At 42.0% G+C, this 20641-nt stretch overlaps 2 protein-coding genes across 2 annotated transcripts in view; one reads left to right on the top strand and one right to left on the bottom strand.

The window, feature by feature from the left end:
• Positions 1 to 220: 220 nt before the first annotated feature.
• Positions 221 to 6446, top strand: LOC139914179 (riboflavin transporter 2). Its single transcript, XM_071902421.2, has 4 exons — positions 221 to 402; positions 2088 to 3171; positions 3752 to 3875; positions 5661 to 6446. The coding sequence occupies exons 2-4, from the start codon at positions 2135 to 2137 to the stop codon at positions 5871 to 5873; spliced, it is 1374 nt and encodes a 457-aa protein (XP_071758522.2). The 5' UTR covers positions 221 to 402; positions 2088 to 2134; the 3' UTR covers positions 5874 to 6446.
• Positions 6447 to 13503: 7057 nt separating this feature from the next.
• Positions 13504 to 20641, bottom strand: part of LOC139914174 (nuclear factor of activated T-cells, cytoplasmic 1-like) — a 62098-nt gene continuing 54960 nt past the window's right edge. Inside the window, exon 10 of the mRNA XM_071902414.2 lies at positions 13504 to 15380. Coding sequence (XP_071758515.1) covers positions 15325 to 15380 — 56 coding nt within the window. The 3' untranslated portion in view covers positions 13504 to 15324. The remainder of the gene's footprint in view (positions 15381 to 20641) is intronic.

The raw sequence follows: 20641 nt of genomic DNA, 5'->3' as shown, positions 1-20641 counted from the left end.
GGGAGAGGAAAAAGGAGGAGCTCTCTCTGGCTGAAACCTCCCCCTCTTCCTCCCCTGCTGCTACAGCCGCTGTGCTCCGAGGCACAGGGAGAGCACATGGCTGCCTGATTTTGAAAGCAGCCTCCAATAGCAGCAGACCAGATGACATGCTGTTGTTGGAAGTGTGCGCCTGCGTAGTCCCTCCCCTGTCAGGTGCATTAGAGACACGGAAGCAGAATGTGAGCCTGAGCATAGCGTGTGTGTGTCTGTATGTGCGTGTGTAGGAGAAGAGGGGGAGGGAATGGATACTCACGCACTTGTGGCTGATGTAATAGAAACAGCTCTGATCACAATGGAGTGAAAGGTTTTTAAGAGAAAGGGGGAAGAGCAAGGCAGTCTCTTTCTGACTCTGTTGTGAACGAGGTAAGATGATGAATTCTATCCCCTTGGGACTGTGGAGGATGTATGGAGAAAGGAGAGGTTATTGGATTGCCGGGTTGTCCTACAGCAGCAAGGCTTTTCAGCTCCATCTGCTTCCTGTGTGTCTGTTAATTAGGCAGTACAGTGTAAAGGAATAGTAAAATGTAAAAGGAGTTAGTGAATTAACCTACAATGTATACAAGAGGAAAGTAGGAACTCAGCATGATTCTGCAATTTAGACAGGGACCAGGAAGTTTAATCTTCAAGTCACAGTTAGCGATTCTTCCTTGCACTTCCTAATATAGCTGATACACATCCATGTTCATTTTTTAAGAGTTTAATACTATTTAGACTACTTTAATGCTTATTTTATTATTAATCTTACCTAATTGTTTTGGTATATTATTCTAAACTTCAAGTAAATTTGGGAGATTTTTTTTTTTTTCAGTAAAGTGAGCATCATGAGTTGTTCATTCTTTTCATTCTATTCATTCTTTATGCTCATTGAACATTTTTGTCACAGGTAACACAGTCCCAATAAAATCCAAATAAATTTCAAATAATATCAAAAAATAAATATTTGCCTCAATTACCCTGCTGATGTCATTGATTAGCTAAGTGTCTAAATTATTAAATATATTTTTTGATGGGAGCAAATCCTCGATGATGAGCATGTTTGTGTGTTCTCTTTCTCTATATGAATGTGTTTATGTGTGTAATCCACAGCCACATGAGGCTTTTTTGGGAGTAGTGTGTTAGTGTGTGAAAGGTCTGGTATCCATTGCCAGATAGGGCATGCAAATAGGCATACAAATGTAACTCAAAGTGCTGGGAGGGAGTAGTTGGGAGGGAATAACAGAGGGACAAAGAGTGGGATAGAGTGGGAAGGTCATTCCCAGCCACATGGACACATAGTGAACAGGCATGCTTTTGAAGTCAATGACAACACATGACAGTCAACTATGCCATGCTAATTTGTTTATACATTATTTGATTTTGATACCTGTGCTATTATTAATGTTATTGGATTATTAGTTTGCACAGAATTTTATTCTTGACAGGGTAGAAAAGCCTCTGAAACGGCAACACTAAAACTCTCCACTGAAACGCAGAATACTACTACTACTACCACTACTAGTGCTACTACTACTACTACTACTGCTACTACTACTACTACCACTACTAGTACTACTACAACTACTACTACCACTACTAGTACTACTACTACTACAACTACTACTACTACTACCACTACTAGTACTACTACTACTACAACTACTACTATTACTACCACTACTAGTACTACCACTACTAGTACTACTACTGCTACTACTACTACTACTACTACTACTACTACTACTACTAATAATAATAATAATAATAATATATACTTATGTGGAATCCAATCAAAATCATTGCAGCCAATTCAGGTTAGACAACCAGTGTAGTATTGATCAATTCTACATTAAATATGTAATCAAACAAACTGCATCATATCCATCATATCAGAGGTGAATGACACTGACTGGTCCATATCCAAGCCTGATATATCGATATTGTTGACGCTACTTCAAAATGAACTTTATGTGAATTTTTTACTATCTCAAATCTCTTTTACATTGTGGTAGGGATCCTTCTAGTTTCACACGCTGCTAATCAGATTGGGTTATGTTGTTTATGTATTTCAGATTGTGTTAATCCACATTTCCTGGTATTCCTCATTCATACCTTCATCATGTCGCTGCTGACCCATGTGCTGGCGTGCCTGTTTGGCATGGGCTCATGGGTGGCCATCAATGGGATGTGGGTGGAGCTTCCCCTGGTCGTACCGGAGATCCCGGAGTACTGGTACCTGCCCTCCTACCTCACAGTCCTCATCCAGATGGCCAACATAGGTCCTCTCTTCATCACCCTCATGCATCGCTTTCGCCCAGGGGTGCTGGATGAGCGCCCGGTCATCTACTGCATCGTGGTATTGGGGATCATTGCCACGTTCCTGCTGGCCTTCTTCTGGAAGCACACGGTGACACTAGCGGGCAGTTTGCATAGTGTGCCCCTCCTGGTGCTAAGCTTCCTGCTGTCTGTGGTGGACTGCACCTCCTCCGTCACCTTCCTGCCCTTCATGATGAGGCTGCGGCCCCAGTACCTCACCACATACTTTGCAGGGGAAGGGCTCAGCGGCCTGGTGCCTGCATTGGTGGCTCTGATTCAAGGCGTCGGGGTGGTCCACTGTCAAAATGCCACTGTGGCCGTTGTAGCCAACCAAACAGTTGATAACTTGACTATGGGCGGGGGCGGAGAGCTACAGGCCATCTACCAGCCGGCTAACTTCTCCGCCCAGGTCTTCTTCCTCTTCCTCAGTGCCATGATGGTGGTGTGCCTGGTGGCCTTCGTCCTGCTCAACCACCACCCAGCTGTGGCTCGGGAGAGAAAGAGCGACCTGTACTTCAGTGGCGATCTGGCCCCGGGGAAGAGAGAACAAGATCTGTCTCTGCACACCAAGACGGCAGAGCAGAAGCCTATGATCAGTCCCTTGGAGGGCGGCAGGAGGGAGCGGCGGAGCTCTTTTGGGACGGGGACGTACAGCAGCGCAGAGGTGGTGTTCATCTTCATTGTGCTGGCCTGGGTCAATGCCCTGACCAACGCGGTGCTGCCCTCGGTGCAGTCCTACTCCTGTCTGCCTTATGGGAACCAGGCCTACCATCTGGCTGCCACCATGGCAGCTGTTGCTAATCCCGTGGCCTGCTTCATCGCCATGTTTGTACCAATAAGGTAAGCACAGTCGCTGGTCACAACTCACTTGAATTTTGCTGTTATACTCTTATTAAAGGGACAATAAGTATGATTATTCTGCCCCATACCACAATATGACCATAATAAATCTGTGGGGGGTTGATAGGGTTGCTGTTCAATACCAATGATGAAATCACTGATTAATCAGCTTGATTACTCCTCTCAATGTCCCCTTTGAGAGGAGTTTATTATAGAGCTTTATTATTAGTGTAGAGGAGATAAGTTCAATCAATGTTGTTGCAATTCCTACTGGTCACTGATAGAGGCCGATAAAGCTCATAGATTACTTAATGCCCGTTTAATGTCTAATGAAACATCATGAGGACTGAATTATTTTAAATCATTGTGTTGGAGTGTTTTATTCAAGCAACCATGCAGTGCAACATAACACAAAATGTAAAAATGCAGTCCCAGAATCTATTATGTATATCACAGTACCGCCATAGTTTCATATGAATGCAGTGTTTCATACACTACTTAACCACAACTATTTCAACTATTACACCTCTTAATGACCACCATGACCCTCTCAGTTTTACCTTATGCATTTTATCTGCAGGTCTCTCATCTTCATGGGTCTTTTGACCATGACTGGGACGGCATTTGGTGCTTACATCATGGCCATGGCTGCTTTGAGTCCCTGTCCTCTGCTGGTCCACAGTACTTCTGGAACTGTAGTCATAGTAAGACTCTTTCTCCTATTTAGAAATATAGATTGTGTTGTTTAGATTGTAAAAGTTGTATTTGTATGGTTGGCCCATTTAAAGTTATCCGTAGGACTCATGCTACACCTTATAAAAGATTTCAATTGAAAGTACAACCCACTTAACCTCTCCTGGAACATTTCCTCATATGTTCTGGGAGTGATCATGTCAATTTAGTCCTGTCTAACTTGATTAGGATCTGTTATGCTGCCAATCCATGTTTGTGCATTATTAATCATGACTCCGATCTTTCCCTGAGGTTATAACAAAAAAAAAAAAAAGGTTTCTGGGTTTACTTACTAAGAAAGCAATTTTGCAGAATTGGATAACCCTAAACATTTGCATGAAATAATTTTGTATATATAGTTTATTGACAATTGTTAATCTTGAATGCATCTCTGAAAGATTTACCAAGGTTAAATCTTGTACTGTTGAAGCTTGGGAATCTCTGTCATCAGATTTAAAGCTGCACTAGTCAACTTTGCACGCTGGCAGCAGGTAACTGTTTGAAAACTTGAATTTCAGTTGACCTGCTTCCCACAGTGGCTATTTTGAAATTAACACTTGTGTCTAACCCTAACCCTAAACCTAACTGCCTGGAAGATTGGTGTATATATAAAAGTAGCATTGCTTCAACATATGAGTGAGGACTTCAGATAGACCTAACAGTTATGAAATTAGCAAGCAATCTCAGCAACAACTACAACGATTGCTTGAATTTAGCAGAGAAGTTAGCCAACTAGCTTAGCTACTAGCTAGCTACCGTGGCTAGATTACGGTAGCTATACTAGGCCAAATATATTACCTTAAAATGTGTAGGCTACCTATATCGCTCAGAATTCTTGAAATACATTTGTTTCTAAAGAGTTTTTCAGTGGGGAATCTGTGAAATTATAAATGTTTTGCATGATGTGCATCGTACACAACAGCACATGGGCTGTACTTGCTCTTCTAATGTGTGACATATATTCAAAATGGTCACTGTGGGAATGTCTATATGTCAGTAAACTGCACACAGCAAAATCATGTTTATCAACCTGGCTGGTCTGATGAGGAAAAAGATCTAACGTTGGGGAGTCCAGCTTTGACTGGACTCCGCTTGCTCACTGCTGTTTAGAGGAGACACTTCTGTATTTCACTTTTAATTGTTGATTAAACACTTCCAATGTCTATACCTGACACCAGAATTTCATCATCGTTGTCATCATGTCATTCAATTCCAAGATGCATGTATTTTTACATAAAGATCTTGCCTAGTGCAGCAAGTCCACATGCTTGTGACCTAACCAATCTGATATCTCTCTTATGAATGTTTAACTGTTTGTCTGTTGTCCTGTGTTTTATGTCTTCTGCTTTGCAATAAGAAGCAATAAGAAGTTTTGATCGCACACAAAAGGATGTATGGTATAGCCCTGTGGTTTTCAATCGTGCCATCATGACCCAAGCGTCTGCAGGTTTTCATTGCAACAAACCCCTGCAGCAATTTATTTTACTGATTGGCACAACCTCAACCAGAGAGGAGGAACTATTCATTTAAATCAGCTGCAGTGTGGTGTTTGGTTGCAATGAAAACTTCCACGCTCTTGGATCATGATGACACATGATGGAAAACCACTGGGCTAGCCAAAATGTTGAAGTCAAACAAGGTTTCTTGAGAACCCGTTGCACTCAGTGGTATCTCCATAACAGGGTCTGGATATCTGTTTTTATTGTCAGTCTAATTGTAACAAACCTTGCACAATATTTGCCTCTCCTCTGCTGCAGGTGATAGCCTGGATCCTGTTTGTCCTGACCCTGTCCTATGTGAAGGTCATCATTGGTGTGATTCTGCGGGATGAAGGCCACAGTGCCCTCGTGTGGTGTGGAGCGGTAGTGCAGCTGGGCTCCATGCTCGGCGCTGTATCCATGTTTCCCCTGGTCAGTGTCTATGGACTTTTCAAGTCAGGTGATCCCTGCAACACTAAGTGTCCAATGTAGTGAATGAATACATTTAACTGGTCACTGCACAAAACAGAAACATAAATGGCACTGATTTTAGTAACACTAGACTCATGTTGTAGACATGAGTCTCCCATATTTAAACTTGTTTTGACAGAGCTGTGAGGTCTTGGGTGTTTATCCGCTACAATCTTACTCCCTGGTTTTGCCTGCTGAGAGATTTGCTGAATCAGAAGATTGATCTGTGTTTTTATACAGATATGTGTATTTATTGACTTATGGAGTGAGCACTATGGGTGACTGAGATGGCACCCTACAATGTCAATGTGTCAGACAGCAAAAGACCAGACCTTAACAGTCCCAAAGACCATGAAGAACAGTATTTTGTTGCTGAGCTTGTTACAATTCCTTCTCAACTGAGAGATCCAAGCCATTTTTACTTGAACAGTAATCATGTATTTGTAGTAGTTTAATTCATTGATTTTGCTTTTATAAGGAGGTTTGGCACTGTTGGCTTTAAAATGTGCCTTAATTTGAGACTGTAAAAGACTTGTTCTTAGTTTAGTTTACATATTTTGACCTTCGTATGTTACTTGAGTGGCAAAATAATGCACTGTTTAAAATAAAATATACTTGTTACAGTATTTTTTTTGTGTTATTGCTGCTTGAATATGGTATGAATGATGGTATGAATAGTGGACTGCAATTCCTCAAAGCCAACACTAGATGTCACTGTATGAATATAAGATGACCATGACTGTGTGAAGCAGTCTACAGCCAAGCTGCAGTCTAGCATCGAGATTCAAATGCTACTACAGTTTTGATCAGCAGTTTCAAAGAATAAACACTATATTCTTTATATATGTAAAGGTAAACATATAAATTAGTTTTTTGAGCCTCATTTACTCAATAAGACACTTGGGAGTTAGATAGGCTTCAATTCCCAGTGTTTAATCTAAAATCTTGTCCTTGTAAATATATAGGACTTTACAACCAATTCTACCCAAACAATGAACAGAAACTTTTCTTTTCTAATCTGTGTCTTAAAACTGTCTGTGTTTTCTCCAAAGTGTAGAGATATTACTCAGCCTTAGTTTAGGTGGAGGAGTAAGGCATCTCTCTGCGGTGTTTGCCCAGGTCAGTGGAGTCACGTCTGGATCACTTCCCCCTCACACTAAATCAGTGAGAGTGGTTTATCCATGCAGGTGTGCGTGTGTGTTTGTGTGTGCGCGTGTGTGTGTGCGTGCGTGCATGACGTGTGTGTGTGTGTGTTTATCATTCCTCCAGTCCACGGGGACAAATAGGAATGAGGAACTCGTGGCCAGTCATACTCTGATTCAGATCCCAGTGGTTCCTCAATGAACATCTGGGGTCATCATCTCCTGGTGGCTCATACCTTACCTATCCTCCTCATATCTCCTTGTTGCTTTAATGACTCATGTGTTCTGAGAATCAACTAATCTTATGCGGGGGTGGAGGGGGGGTCAGTTCCAATGCTGCCAACCTGATTGGAAGAACTTTAGCAATAGTTTAGTGAGTGGAGCCAAGACCAGAGTCCAGTTGTGGTGCATTTACTGGAGTTAGTCTGAAATTGCCTGGAAAAAATATTGTTTTTTGAAAATGCAATAACCTTAAATTTGAGCACTCAAACTAAATCAAATTTTTACAATGCCTACATTAAATGTATTTGATCATATATATATAAATATAGGAACGTATTAATTATATAAGTAGTAGTATGGCCCCTTTAAGTGTTATGACAGTAGCCATTGCAAAATGCACTGAGAATCAGACAGGTGGACTGTCTGGCCAATATGCATGTGGGTGGCAGGATGATACAAGCAGTGTCAGTGACATAATGAGAGAGAGTACAATGTTTTCTGTCTTTGTCATCCTGCCTACCTCTCTCTCTCTTTCAGCCCAACTGTTTCGATATCAAACTATCTCCTTCTCCCCAAGCTCCTTGTCTCCCTAGCTTCATGCATATGGCAGACTTTGTGATCGTAATTTCAATTTAAAACATATGAGGGGAAATCCTAGCCTGTGCTGCTCTTTAATGGGCCGTCATGGGATTGGAGTATGCAGAGAATGATTGAATTTTGTGAGAAGGCCAGGAACGATCAAGTCTCGCCTGCCGTTATGCAATCGACCATTCCCCTCTCACAACGCGACGTCTGGTAAAAGCTGCAGGAGGGGGGCTGAGGGCTGGAAACCTCAACGTCTGGACCAGAAGAGAGAAAAATATTTTTTCTTCTAAATGACTCAAGACTATATAAAAGAAAAACCCAGCTATCATGTATAAAAAGAGCAGCTGAACTATCACGTTGAGCCAAATGAGATGTGATCCACCACATCAAACGCAAAGATGCTGAATTGGACTGCTTTTAATGCTGGTAAATGAATCTTTTTACACTGTGATGCTTGACATCCTATATTTCCTGACAGACGGAAACATATGGATCCTATACGAACCCCGCCATACTGTTTTATTTATATGATTGTGTCATGTCTGTTTCCCCCCTTGACTCTCTCCACCTGCTTGGCCCAATTTGACAGTCTCAGGATGAAAGGTCTGCTTACTCCGAGGCACTGAAATTACCACTTTGTCCAAACTTTTTCACACCCACCACCGTGCTGGATAACTCCACTGCGCTATTTCCTTCAAAAGAAACAAGACAGACTTCACCTTTCCCGTTAAGCCCATTATATTCAAATGGCCCTTGTCTTTTTTTTTTCTCTTCTGCAAGAAGACATAAAGTAATCAAAAGTTAAAAGCAAACACTCAAGGAGGCACTTAGCAAAAAAGAAAAGCTTTTATGATAAAACATTCATATACTGTGCAGGAGACAGGTAATCTTTGCAGATGATAGGGTTGTCTTGCGGTTAGCTTCAGTGTAGTATGGCTTGGGGAGCCTTGTAGATGAATGCCCCTAATAACATCCCCGCCCACCACTGGACCATCCAGGCAGAACAGCTTATACCTGAGTGTATTTCTTCAGCGGTGTGAAGTATGCCTTAAAGAGCTGTTGGAGGTTGCAGTAAAGTAGGGTTCATTACCTTGACAGACCGATGACAGCTATGACCGGCAGACCATAGAGGCAAGATGCACACACACTAAACTAAGGCTACTCACTGCACTAAAAACACAGTATGTATACATATATAAAGCACAATATCCGTGCTGCGGTGAGAGAGGGAAATACCTCCATGTTTACTGGAGGTCTAAAGTCTCAAGGGCATTTCCTCGCAAGTCCTCTACAAGTCGTCTGCCAAAGGCCGAGAAGCCGGGGCATTCAAAACCGATTAGGGACGGGTCGCAAAACGCTTCATGCGCAGAGAAAATATCTGGATTTGGAAAGGTTCAGGTCAAGGGATCATGCTGGAACAGAAAATTAGGGCTGGTGACAAAAGGCTTTGATAATTTCAGTGAAAAAGCGCACCCAAACAGTGACTGTATCTCCAGTGACATGCGTTTATAGCAAATGCGATGGGGTCCAATTCCAATGGATTAGGATTATGGGATAGGATTATAACAACTCAGTGGCGAGAAACTGTTAGAGAAATAGAAAAAAAAGAGGGGCAAACTTTCAGTCCTTCATGTCGGGAAGTCAATTCACATGGGTTGTGTGTGGGGTCAGCTTTAGGTCACACTGGGCATCCATTAGCGGCCTTATTTAGAGTATTATTCCTTTAAGAGGAGTGATTGGCCAGCAAAGACAAAGAATCATTACCTTCGCCCGCCCCCTCCCTGCCAGCAGTCAATAATGAGGGATCATTAAAATGAATAGATGGACATTCCCCTTTTCTCCGGATCCTTATTGCAAAATCAGTGTCAGGGGAAATGAAGATTGAGCTTGGAGAAGGCGTCTAAAAGCCTCACAGTGATTGTCGTGAACTCATCTCCAGTGCCAGGCTCCTTTATCTACTGTAAGAGTCTGCACCTGCCTGAACTCTGACTAGCAAGGGCTTTTACTGTAGCCCATTAAGAGCATCCCTAATGTGTGCTACAACCTACTTCAACATAAACATTGTGCATATGTACCGAAACATTTACAGCAAACAATGGAAGAATGATTGCCCGGGATGTCTCCGAGTTTTTCCAGCAAAGAAACTGAGCTCTCAGAGTGAACTACAAAGGGATATTACAATACGTCGGCTTTGATGTGGAGAATAGAGAACTCACATGTTGTGATCATATAAACAGACACTTTCAGATAATTCTCACTTTTCAGATTTCTTAAGCTCAAACACATGTCCGCCCGCTAAATTTTATAAATCCTTGCACAACATTTCACGCATCGCAAAAGAAAGAAATAGTGAATCAAGCTGAATGATTGCAGATGGAGAATAAAAGACGGCACAAGATTTTCCAGGCCCCATCTGGTTGTCTTTTTGAGCGTCTCTTAAAGTGTCTTTTAAAAAGGTGATTTGTCTGTGGGTGCGCAATGATGTGACCATGTCAGCATGTCAGCAGGTCGTCTGCTGGTCCTGTGGTCCCATGAAAGGGTCCCTGTACACCTGTGGAGTCCAACCACTCCACCTCTAAACCTCCCAACACACACACACACATATAAAAAAAACACATGTAAACACAAGCACAAATCCACACACACATGGTTCTCATCTTCCTTCCATATCATCAAAAAGGTCACTGAAAAGATGATCTGTTTATATCCTTGACGTACCGTGAGTTTCTGAAGACTTGCGCTAAATATCAAGCTCGGTAGAAAAAAAATCACAAAAACAGACTCAAGGGACCAAAAAAGATCAAATGCGGAGCCCGCTTATGGGACAAAACTATCAAAGGTCCCTGTGTATGGTCAAGCAATTATCTCTTAAAGCATCTCTTAAAGCCACCCCCATGGTTTTCTCAACGTGCCCTTCATAACAGAGGTATATTGAGGATTTACTGCCTGCAGATGGCCGATGAGAGAAGAGGGCAGGAGCTCCACCACTGTGCCTATGCACTCACTTTATAAAAAGCCCAAATCAAGGGCTCTGTGGGAATACAATGGGGGAGGAAGCGGAGCCATAAAGACGCTATAAATCCACACAGTGAAACTTCTAAGCCGTGCCCTGTGCCAGGTGGAGGGTGCGCGCGGACCCCGGGGAGAAAATGGCACGCGCTGCAATCATTATGATCAGGGATCGGCTTTTTGCTTGTCTTTGCTGTTTTTTGCACGCAGCGGCGATGCTGTCACACCATAAAATCTGTCTGTTTCAGCTGGGCAGTCGGCTACTAAGTCAGTCAGTGAACCAGTCGGTCAGTCAGTCAGCCGGTCAGGTGGCCGGTCAGTTGGCCAGTCAGACAGTCAGTCAGCAGACACTTAACTTCTGACAAGAAATCAGTCCAACTCCTGCAGGGCATGGCGTCACTCTTGGCAACTTTGTCGCTAGTGTTCAGACCTGACTGGCAACTTTATTTCTCACTTTGGCTATGCCAGTGCACGCACATTTGCACTACTTGACTGTCTTATCCAAAGAGGTCTGATCACAGCGTAGCGGTCTCTATATTGTGAACACATGGGCTTCCAGCTCACTGGACAGCTACTGGTCAGTTAACTGGGGCCGGGGGGAGCCAATGGGAGAACAGAGAGGACCCGTCAACAAGCTCTTTCTCTCTTTACTCTTGATTGATTTAACAAATTCATATGCAAATTAACACATGATGTTATTTGGTGACTAGCTAGTTGCGAATGTGTGATATCACAAATACAAGCCAACATGATTCTTTTATTTTTCCTAAAATTGCTAGTTAGTAAAGGGTAATGGGTGCAATAAATACATTTCCTGACACACTGCGATACAAACAATACTGTAGAGTTACAACAAACATACACGGTCAGATGTGTGATACAGTGGAACCAACTTTCTTCCAACAAGATGCAGAAAAGATGTTTCTGCAGCACTCTCACAACCAGACCAGCTCAACTCATTACAACACAAATCAAACTCCAAACAATTTTGTGAGAACAGAATAATTTATCAAGCCTACCCATGTAGTTCTCAAACTCTCAACACAACCACAAAATGGCCAGAAAAAATGTTAAAGTGCATGTGTTTTTACAGCATTCATTGTAATTCATTGTAATTTCAATCTAAACATGCATAATTCAGTGTTTCACTCATAAATAATTTCCTGACGTAGCAATGGTGTAAAACGGCTACATCTCAAAACACAAAAAGGATTATGGAAGCTGCCGTGGGCCTGTACAAGTTCTGTACTTGTTAATCTTTGTGAACATCACAAAAAATCACACGGGCCTTTCAACAGATGTCAATAAATTTTGCAACTCCGCTTGTTTTCGCATCATGAATATTCCATTGCTTTAGTCAGTCCCTCCACCTGTCTGTTGCATCGGCCATGGAAACCATGGCCCGGAGTCATTTCTCCACTGTGTCAAAGGCTACGGCTCTGTCAGAGGAAGACTTAGGTAAGAAGAGGGTGCCAGGAAAAAGGGGCGTGACTGCATCTGTAAATAGTGGGGCTATTTTGGGCTTGCCACGGTTGTACAGGGGAGCACCGCCTAGGCCTGCCTTCTGTCACTATGGGGATGGGCGATTCGTAACTTTGCTGGATGGAAAAAGTCTGGAGGACTGGCAGGTGGTACACAGGAGCGTGGCACAGCTCCCATGGCGAGGAGCTGTTTCACTCCCAACCACCCACTACTAACAATACTCACCGGAAAACACACAGGCCTCTGCTTGTACCTGGCATATCAGCAGCTTGTTGCATTGTATAAGCTGAAGTATAGGGTTGCATTTAAGTTTGAAACAAAATGGGAAAACAAGAACAAACATGGCCCGCTGCTTGAAACAAGAAGCTCTTTGTTGGCAACAAAGGAGAAAGATTTGTATGATGTGAAGCAGCTGGTAAAGTGCATTAATCTATTGATTATTTTGTTGCACTTTTAAGTGAAGTAAATACATGAGTAAATTGATAGATGAATAAATAGATCAATTTTTGAAAATGCCATTGTGTTGTGCCTGAAAAAACAGACACTGCAATATTTTTTCCTTCACTTGTCAATGTCCAACTGTCTCCATCTGACGTTTTATTAGGAATATAGGGACAGGTTGGAACAGTCCAAGGTTTACTAAGGTCAAGCAGTATAACACAAGAATATCACACAGCCCCAAGTTACAGAGAAAGCCTTAAAAGTAAAGCACCACCATATGGGCCATGCGTGTAATAGTCCGAGAATGCTTTCAATATGCACCGAGGAAGAAAAAGAAAAAAGACAGAGGAGCTTAGTAATTGATTCAGTATTTTGTGATGCAAAATTTATTATTTTAGATATAAAGAGCAAATGGAGTATCTGAAAACATTATATCATTCCCAACAGCCAGAGACATAAAAAATCTTGTGGGAGTTCTGATCTTTACAAAGCTAAAATTAAAGCCCTTTTTGTAGAGGCAAACTTTTATCAAGGGAATAAACTATAGGACAGACAGTAATATCAAACAGCTCACAAAAACACTGAAATACTGTATACAGCTCGCTCAGAGTTAAAAATAAGGCCAAAATAATTCAGAACTACAGTTAAGTATGGTCATCATTATGTCATTTATTAATTCATTGTTGAGAACACATTAAATGCACTTAAAACACCATTTCATTTTTCATAAATATTTCATATTAAAGAGAAATATGTTTCACCTTGTGCCTACATAGAAAAAGCATTATAGAGTTGCAATGATCTTGTAGCCAAGAAAGAGAATAAGGCACAAAATAGAAACCTTATACATACAGTTTAGTCATGCTATTATATATGTCTAAAATGTATTAGGAAGCTATATTGAAAGCTACTGTCTGCTAAATTATCCCCAACATTAATATGGTGTGCATGCTCGAAAAAGATGTTTAACATGGAAAAGACTGCAGCTCTTTGAAAGAAGAGGCGGAGTGGGTCAGTTCGTCTGTTTATCACACTACGATGGAAATCAATCTACAATATTTGGTCTGGAAGCAAGAAAACCTGCTCTGTTTCTACGGTAAAGTGCATAATGTTAGGTTTTGTACGGGGGAACCGTTCTACGCTAAGGTCTCCAACATTAAGAGAAAAAAGGAAAACTTGGACAATAATTTCACCAAAGATAAAATCCTTTGATATAAGTCGATCGATTATTGCCAGGCTTAAGTGTCAGTCCTGCCAGCTCCTCAGTTTTATCACACAGATGAAGGGGAAAACTGAGATTGTCGCATACTTGTATTATCTGTGCTGCCTATTTACACGCAAACCTGCAAGTGCAAGAAGTGCGGACAAGTGTATATCGTCCGGGGGTATTCTCGTCGAAATTCAGCAGGTAAGCATACCGTTGTTTAACTAACCTCTAGCTGGGGGAGAAGAGAAAGCTGATACCTGCCTGTATAAGCCCCTGCCGGTCAGCAATTGTTGTCATTGGATATGTATATTTTCTCTGATTGTCTGAGCATCTCTGTGTGGTTTTCTTAGGTAGGTATAATGGCGGAGGAGTGGAAGACTGGGGGCAGGATGATAGAAATAGGCACTAAGGTGAAAGGAATAATGCAAGGTAGTAGAAGTGGTACAAACACATAATCATATCAGGGGGAAGACAAATGGAGAACTGAGAGCTAAACAGCAAACTGCATAATATAAGCATAAGGCATACATAAGTAGATTTTCAAATACATGTTTATACAAAAAAGAATATCATACATAACATTCAGTATAAATGAACAATGAGATAATAAGAAAGCAAGGAAAAAAAAATACAATTCTAATCTATTCACATATTCCCTACATATTTTTCCAGCCTTTTTTTTTTTCTGTTTCCCTGTAAACAAATCATTGAAATGACAAAATGTCATATAAAAACAACCGCTTTGGGTTACAATGAGCCATAAACATTTGCATTTGAGTGACTGTTGCTGTAGGTGGTGTTTTGTCACTGTTGTTGTTGTTGTTGTTGTTGTTGTAAGGCACCACTTGGGTTGTTATGGATTAACCGCACAGACAAATGAACCAAAATGGTGACGTATGACACTCATTGTCCCATTAGCCTGTCCATGCATTAACGTACAACACAGATCACACTCAAAATGGAGATTGTCATTTGTCGACGATAGAAGAGTATTCAGTCTCATTGAGCTGTTTGGTCCACTGAAGAGCTTTTGCTGTGAATTAAGGCAAGTGTAGTCGTATACTTTGCTCCCCATATCACTTCCCTTTTGTAAATATAACATTCATTTTTTTTATTTATTCAAATGTAGCTATGCAGTCTCTTGTCAGTGATTGTCAGTGTGGCTCTGCAGCGAGCCTTTGAGTGAAATGCAAAGAGGAGGAGGAGGAGTTGATGGCAGCGACGGTCATGAGGAAGATCCTGGTCAATAATTTATTCTTCATCATCTGGATCTCGAGGGTTATCGTCATCTCCTTGTTGTTGATATTGCCCCTCTCTGTGTGTGTGTGTGTGTGTTTGTGTGTGTATGCGTGTGTGTGTGCTGCTGCAGAAGACTTCTGGACGTCTATGCGTGAGTGTGCACAGAGATGCTGGAGAGGTCGTTTCTGATGATCTCGTTAACTGCGGAAACAAAAGAGAGGTGGGGGGTCATTATTCAAAAATCTCATCAAATGACAATAGAGATCATAAGCACATCAGAGGTAAATTGAAAGATGTTTATGTTAGATTTAATGGGGGCAGCGGTAGTCTAGACGTTACAGAAGCAAGCTCATGACCTGAAGGTGTGTGAATGTGAAGCATGGTGGTGAAGCATGCATGCTCAGTCCACTTTCCCTCCAATGAGCAATAAAGAATGTTTTTCTTTGTGCCTTGGCTTCGTAGTGGATTTTCACATACACACACACACACACACATGCATGCATACACACACTACATACAGTACTGTACACACTAGGGTTAGACTGATATATGTTTCAGTGGAGAGTTTTAGTGTCCCATGATGGTCTAAGTGCTGTTTCAGGGGCTTTTCCACCCTGACAAGAGTAAAAGTCTTGGGGAAACACTGAATCCTTGTAGTTTTTGGAATTGTTTTGGCATGAAATGGGTCAAACTGACAGATAGTGAATATCAGCTACTGGCAGCTTCAATCCAAATATATCAGTATCGATATTGGCCTTTAAAATATCCTCGTATCGGTCCCATACACACATCTCTTTTTTAAGTCATCTTCTTGTCTTTCCTGTACTAGTTCCTGTGCCTGCGCCTTTCCCACAGTCGGGCAGACAGAGATCAGTTCCCGGCCTTTATCTGCTCTGTGTTCTTTGGCACAACGGAGGGAAGTGACTGTAAGATGGCGAGGACCCCAAACCCAGCGGTTCAACACAAACAAGAGGCTCCTCAGCTCAGGGCACCCCATGATAAAGAGAGAGAGAGAGAGAGAGAGAGAGAGAGAGAGAGAGAGAGACACTCAGTCTAGTAAAATCACTGAGACAGGAAGTCCACCCACCCAAAGGCCCGCTGATTTGTGTCCAAGTCAGTCTGGGCCTGCAGTTCCTTATCACTAGATACTGTTTAGGTCAACAGTTGATCATCAGCACTGATCAACACAAATACATCTAATCCATAACAATGAGTCAGATAAATAAGCATCACAATGTCATCAGTTCAGACAGAATAAAATGCTTGAGTCCTTATATGACCTGCAGCATTTCTATGTTGTAAATAGATAACAATATGCTGCTGTATTGAACTGATGAATATGATGCTGATTAAAGTAATAATCAGCAACATTTTCATAGAAATGCATTTCTGTTTCATTATTTTCTATTACTGATTGATATAACACAATAGTGATTCAACCTACAGCCAGTTCATGAAAGCTTTTACATTTGCTGTTCTGAACACCCGGTGTCTTTTATGTTTGCGGTTTGTTTGGAATAAATAGAAGAAGAACTGGCTAGCTAGCATAAGCAGCCACCAGGGCTGCACAGACAAAGAAAAGAGCGCCACCCACAGAAACTCAAACTCAGAAGACGTCACAGTACCACCCCGCACTGTTTGATTGACGATTGATCTCCAGAAAGTGCACCAAAGATGGAGACAAAAAAGCAAAAAAAAAACCCCAAAAAAACAAAACAAGAAAACAACAAAAAAAGCAGATCTTGCAGATTACCACTTTAAAGAAATGGGCCACACACATATAATAGTATGCTCCACTTTACATACACACTCACCCACCCACATACATACACCCACACACCCACACACACACACACACACCACAGGTTAGCTGGGGCTCACCTCCCTAAACAGGAGGAACTCCCATTGGAAAAATTCAACCTGAGCCAACACTGCTGGCTGTTTTCGACTCGATTCCGCTCTGGGCTAAACAGGCATTTACACGCTGAGGTTATTTTTGGTTCTGCCTTTGCAGGACATAAGGGAGGTGCGAGCACATGTAACAATTAAATGATCAAACTTTAATGTCGCTGCTCCTCTCTATAGCCGAGGTAAGAAAACAGCTCCAGGTAACGTTGCGGGCGCAGGGAAAACCCAACAGCTTGTCTGCAAAAAGCCACAAACATACCCTCTATTTGTCTCAGAGGAAAAGCTGCCGCTTCCTTTCTTCTTTTCAGGGTAAAAATAGTGACGTCTCCTACGCCCACACAATAACTGCAGTGTTATTCTGCTGTGCTTTATCAACTAATATTTTCCACTGTCATGCCCAATGATTTTCCATTCTGCAGAAACAAGCAATAAAGAAAAGAGAGAGATGTAAAGGTAGAAGACTGGCCCCTGCTTTTTCATCTATGTACCTTGTTGACGTTGTGAGAGCCTCAGAAGCAGGATGTGGCCGACTGTTACACCACAACACAACACCAAGCTGCTATTTATAGATGTTTAATGGGGTTGTTGGTGTCACTATTTAGTGCCACTATCTTCTGGGAAAAACCAAACTTAAAGAGCAGTTGATGAAAACTGACTGACTCATAAATATATGGTATTATGCCCATTTATTATGGGCATAATAAATAAATAACTGCATAATTGATGACAAAAAAATAATAACCATATGAATATTTGCTTGCAGTATATTCACATGGATTGGTTTTATGCCATTTTCAGTACATTTATTATAATTTACCTTAAATGTCAGGGTCACCCTCCTGTTTCAGGGTTAGTATGAATAATAGGGATTTCCATCCGTTTTTATTTTGGTTTTATTTTCAATTAAAATTCCACTGATCCAATCTAGCCACATTTAAATTTTAGAAAGGGTTTGCTAAATTGACCTGCTCATGAACTTAAATGAATTCAGTTTCATTTACATTTTATGTCAGTTAGTTTTGGGGCATCGGTTTTAGTTTATTTCTAGTTTGATTTAATTTAATTTGCTAAAACATTTTCCATGCATCAATTTAGTCTGCAATTTAATTATGATCACCTAATTCCTCAGCACTGATGAAAGAAGGTCAGGTGCCACAGCATTTTCGGTCATTTCCTTTTCTGTAGGGAAAACACGCTGTCCTAGATGACTCTCTCCCTGTGTCTAACTGACCTCCCCAGAAATGACTAGACAACCACAAATACATACAGCAGAAGGTGAGGAAGTTAGCTATACTAGGGAACATTTTGTTCAGAGCGGAATTTACCCACAAAAATTCAACCCATTGCATAACATGGATGGGCATGGGCATTATACAATCTCTCTTCCATAAACCAGGCCTTGTAAAGCTCGTTGTAATGTTTTAAAATGTGTGCCAGGGAGTTATTTTCTGTTTGCATGATCTCTATATGCAGCTGGAAAACAAATCTAAAAACCTATATTTATAATCCTATTAGTTTAGAGAGCATGTTTGTCTTGTGCAATTGCATATTATGGATATAAATGAATATGCTTCTTTTCAGATATATACCTAAATGAACTCCCGATGGCCTGACAACCTTCCCAACACGACTGGAAACTTTTTTTTTTGATTCCCCATTTTAATAATGGAAAGCTGTAACTGGGAGGATACCCGCTCATGAATAAACAAAAACAGCGGAAAATTGAACTGAACATATTCCCCTACTGCAAACCGTTCCCTGCAACCTTCACCCGAACAAAGTGACATTGTTTATTAGCTGAAGTGCCGGTGTGATCGGTAAACCGCGGTCGGGAACTGTCAGGACTTATACACAGGGACCGGGGGTGCTGGGCGCTCTATTTCAGGCAGGTGTGAGAGTGACACAACAACATGTCTGCACTTTAATACGATGCCAGCCGTGTTGAACAGCTCAATGGACAGTTCAGCTCCTTTGTGGAGACCTACCAATGTTCCTTGGAAGGGCGAGCGGCTCATAACTGAAGCCCAGTCTCCATCGGGTGTGACTGCTGGCTGAATGAATGCTGACCTCTCCAAGGTAATCTGTCTGCATAAACAGTGATGAAAAATGACTCGCTGCATCCAGCAAGGAGGGGCGGTGAAGAGCCTCCAGTGTGCATGCTGCCTCTATGGCACAGTACATGTCGCCTCTGAGCATTGCAGGTAATTGCAACTGTGGCCCCAGATGGCAAGGATAGGTAACAGTTTGAATTCGGAGGACTTCCATACCCAGAAATCCTGTAAGGTGAAATCAGTAAACTGCACACAGCATGCTCATGTTTACCAATCTGGCCGGTCTGTGATGCTTTATACCACAACAAAACCAAAGAGGAGGAAAGAGAGGAAAAAGATTTAACGAAGGTGAAATCAGCTTTCTCTGGACGGAGCGCTGCTCACTGCTGTTTAGGAGACAGTTTGTATTTCGCTCTTAAGTTTCAATCTGCCACTTGTTGTGAGTGGAGAAAATGTTCTGCCAGTATCCATACCAGACACCAGAATTTCATTTGGGCAAATAGGACAAATCTGCCGCATCTCAATTAGTGACAGCCCCAGATTGTGATTTAGGCTGATAAAAGGTTATTTTTCCATAGAAATCTTGCATAATGCAGCTTTAAAGAGCTTGTCATCCTTGACTCTGATAAAGATGAATAGGAGAGAAAAGAGAAGTCCATCACAGTCATTGTGCTGCAATTTGGCCTCCTTGTTATTCAGTTAGCCAGGCTTGGGCGTTATGACTTCATTTGGCCACTCTGACTGCATGAGTTCAGCCTGAACCTGACCTGCACTGGGGATTTAGTTAGCATGGTTAGTGGGGAGCGTTGTGCGTAGGGGTTCGATAACAGCCAGCCTTCCTCAGAGAACAGAGGATGCCCTGTGGTCTGGGGAGACGCAGAGCCCCGGGGCCCGGGAGCCGTTTGGAGGTTCCTGCTGTCGTAACCCGATCTCGGCCAAATCAGGACTGACTGGCAATGACCTGGCAGAGGGTGACTTCACCTTCCCTCGGCTTCCCTCAGCTGACTCTCCAAAACACGACCTCTGACCTCCGGGTTGCAACTGAGGCTTCCTGCAAGGGACTTCTGTTCTCACTAGAAGTCTCTCGATACCGAGGGAGAGAACAGCACCTTCCTGAACCACTGACACTTTCACTACATGAATAAACCGTAGCCGTGTTAGGGTCAAGGACCTTCACACTGTAGCAAAGGGGGATGTTTCCTATGCTTACACTTGTAACTCCTATAGTACCACATCAGGTTTGTGAGAAAGAGGAGGTAGTTTCCTCCCATTGTGGCACTCAGGCTCTCAGCAGCCTATGAGGAAATAGGTCTGAGTCATGAGGGCTCGTTCATATAAACACAGATAAACACTGGCATTGAATCCGTGGAGGAACTCACACACTGTAAAAGAAGAGCCGAAAGACACACACACAAGTTCACTTTAAACGTTAAACCTCGTTTGAACTCTGCATGCATGTGAAATTGATTTGGTGGGGAAGCCAAACTAAAGCTCGAAGTTGCT

Source organism: Centroberyx gerrardi, chromosome 12 (genome assembly GCF_048128805.1).
Source record: "Centroberyx gerrardi isolate f3 chromosome 12, fCenGer3.hap1.cur.20231027, whole genome shotgun sequence".
NCBI lineage: Eukaryota > Metazoa > Chordata > Actinopteri > Beryciformes > Berycidae > Centroberyx > Centroberyx gerrardi.
The sequence above is the reverse complement of the archived record's forward strand: the minus strand, read 5'-3'. Positions and strand labels throughout refer to the sequence as shown.

What these genes read in the sequence shown, in the direction of transcription:
- LOC139914179 (XM_071902421.2), top strand. Translation starts at nt 2,135, where the DNA reads ATGTCGCTGCTGACCCATGTGCTGGCGTGCCTGTTTGGCATGGGCTCA. An exon ending in GCCATGTTTGTACCAATAAG is followed by an intron (nt 3,172 to 3,751) that starts GTAAGCACAGTC and finishes TTTTATCTGCAG; the next exon opens with GTCTCTCATCTTCATGGGTC. An exon ending in CTTCTGGAACTGTAGTCATA is followed by an intron (nt 3,876 to 5,660) that starts GTAAGACTCTTT and finishes CCTCTGCTGCAG; the next exon opens with GTGATAGCCTGGATCCTGTT.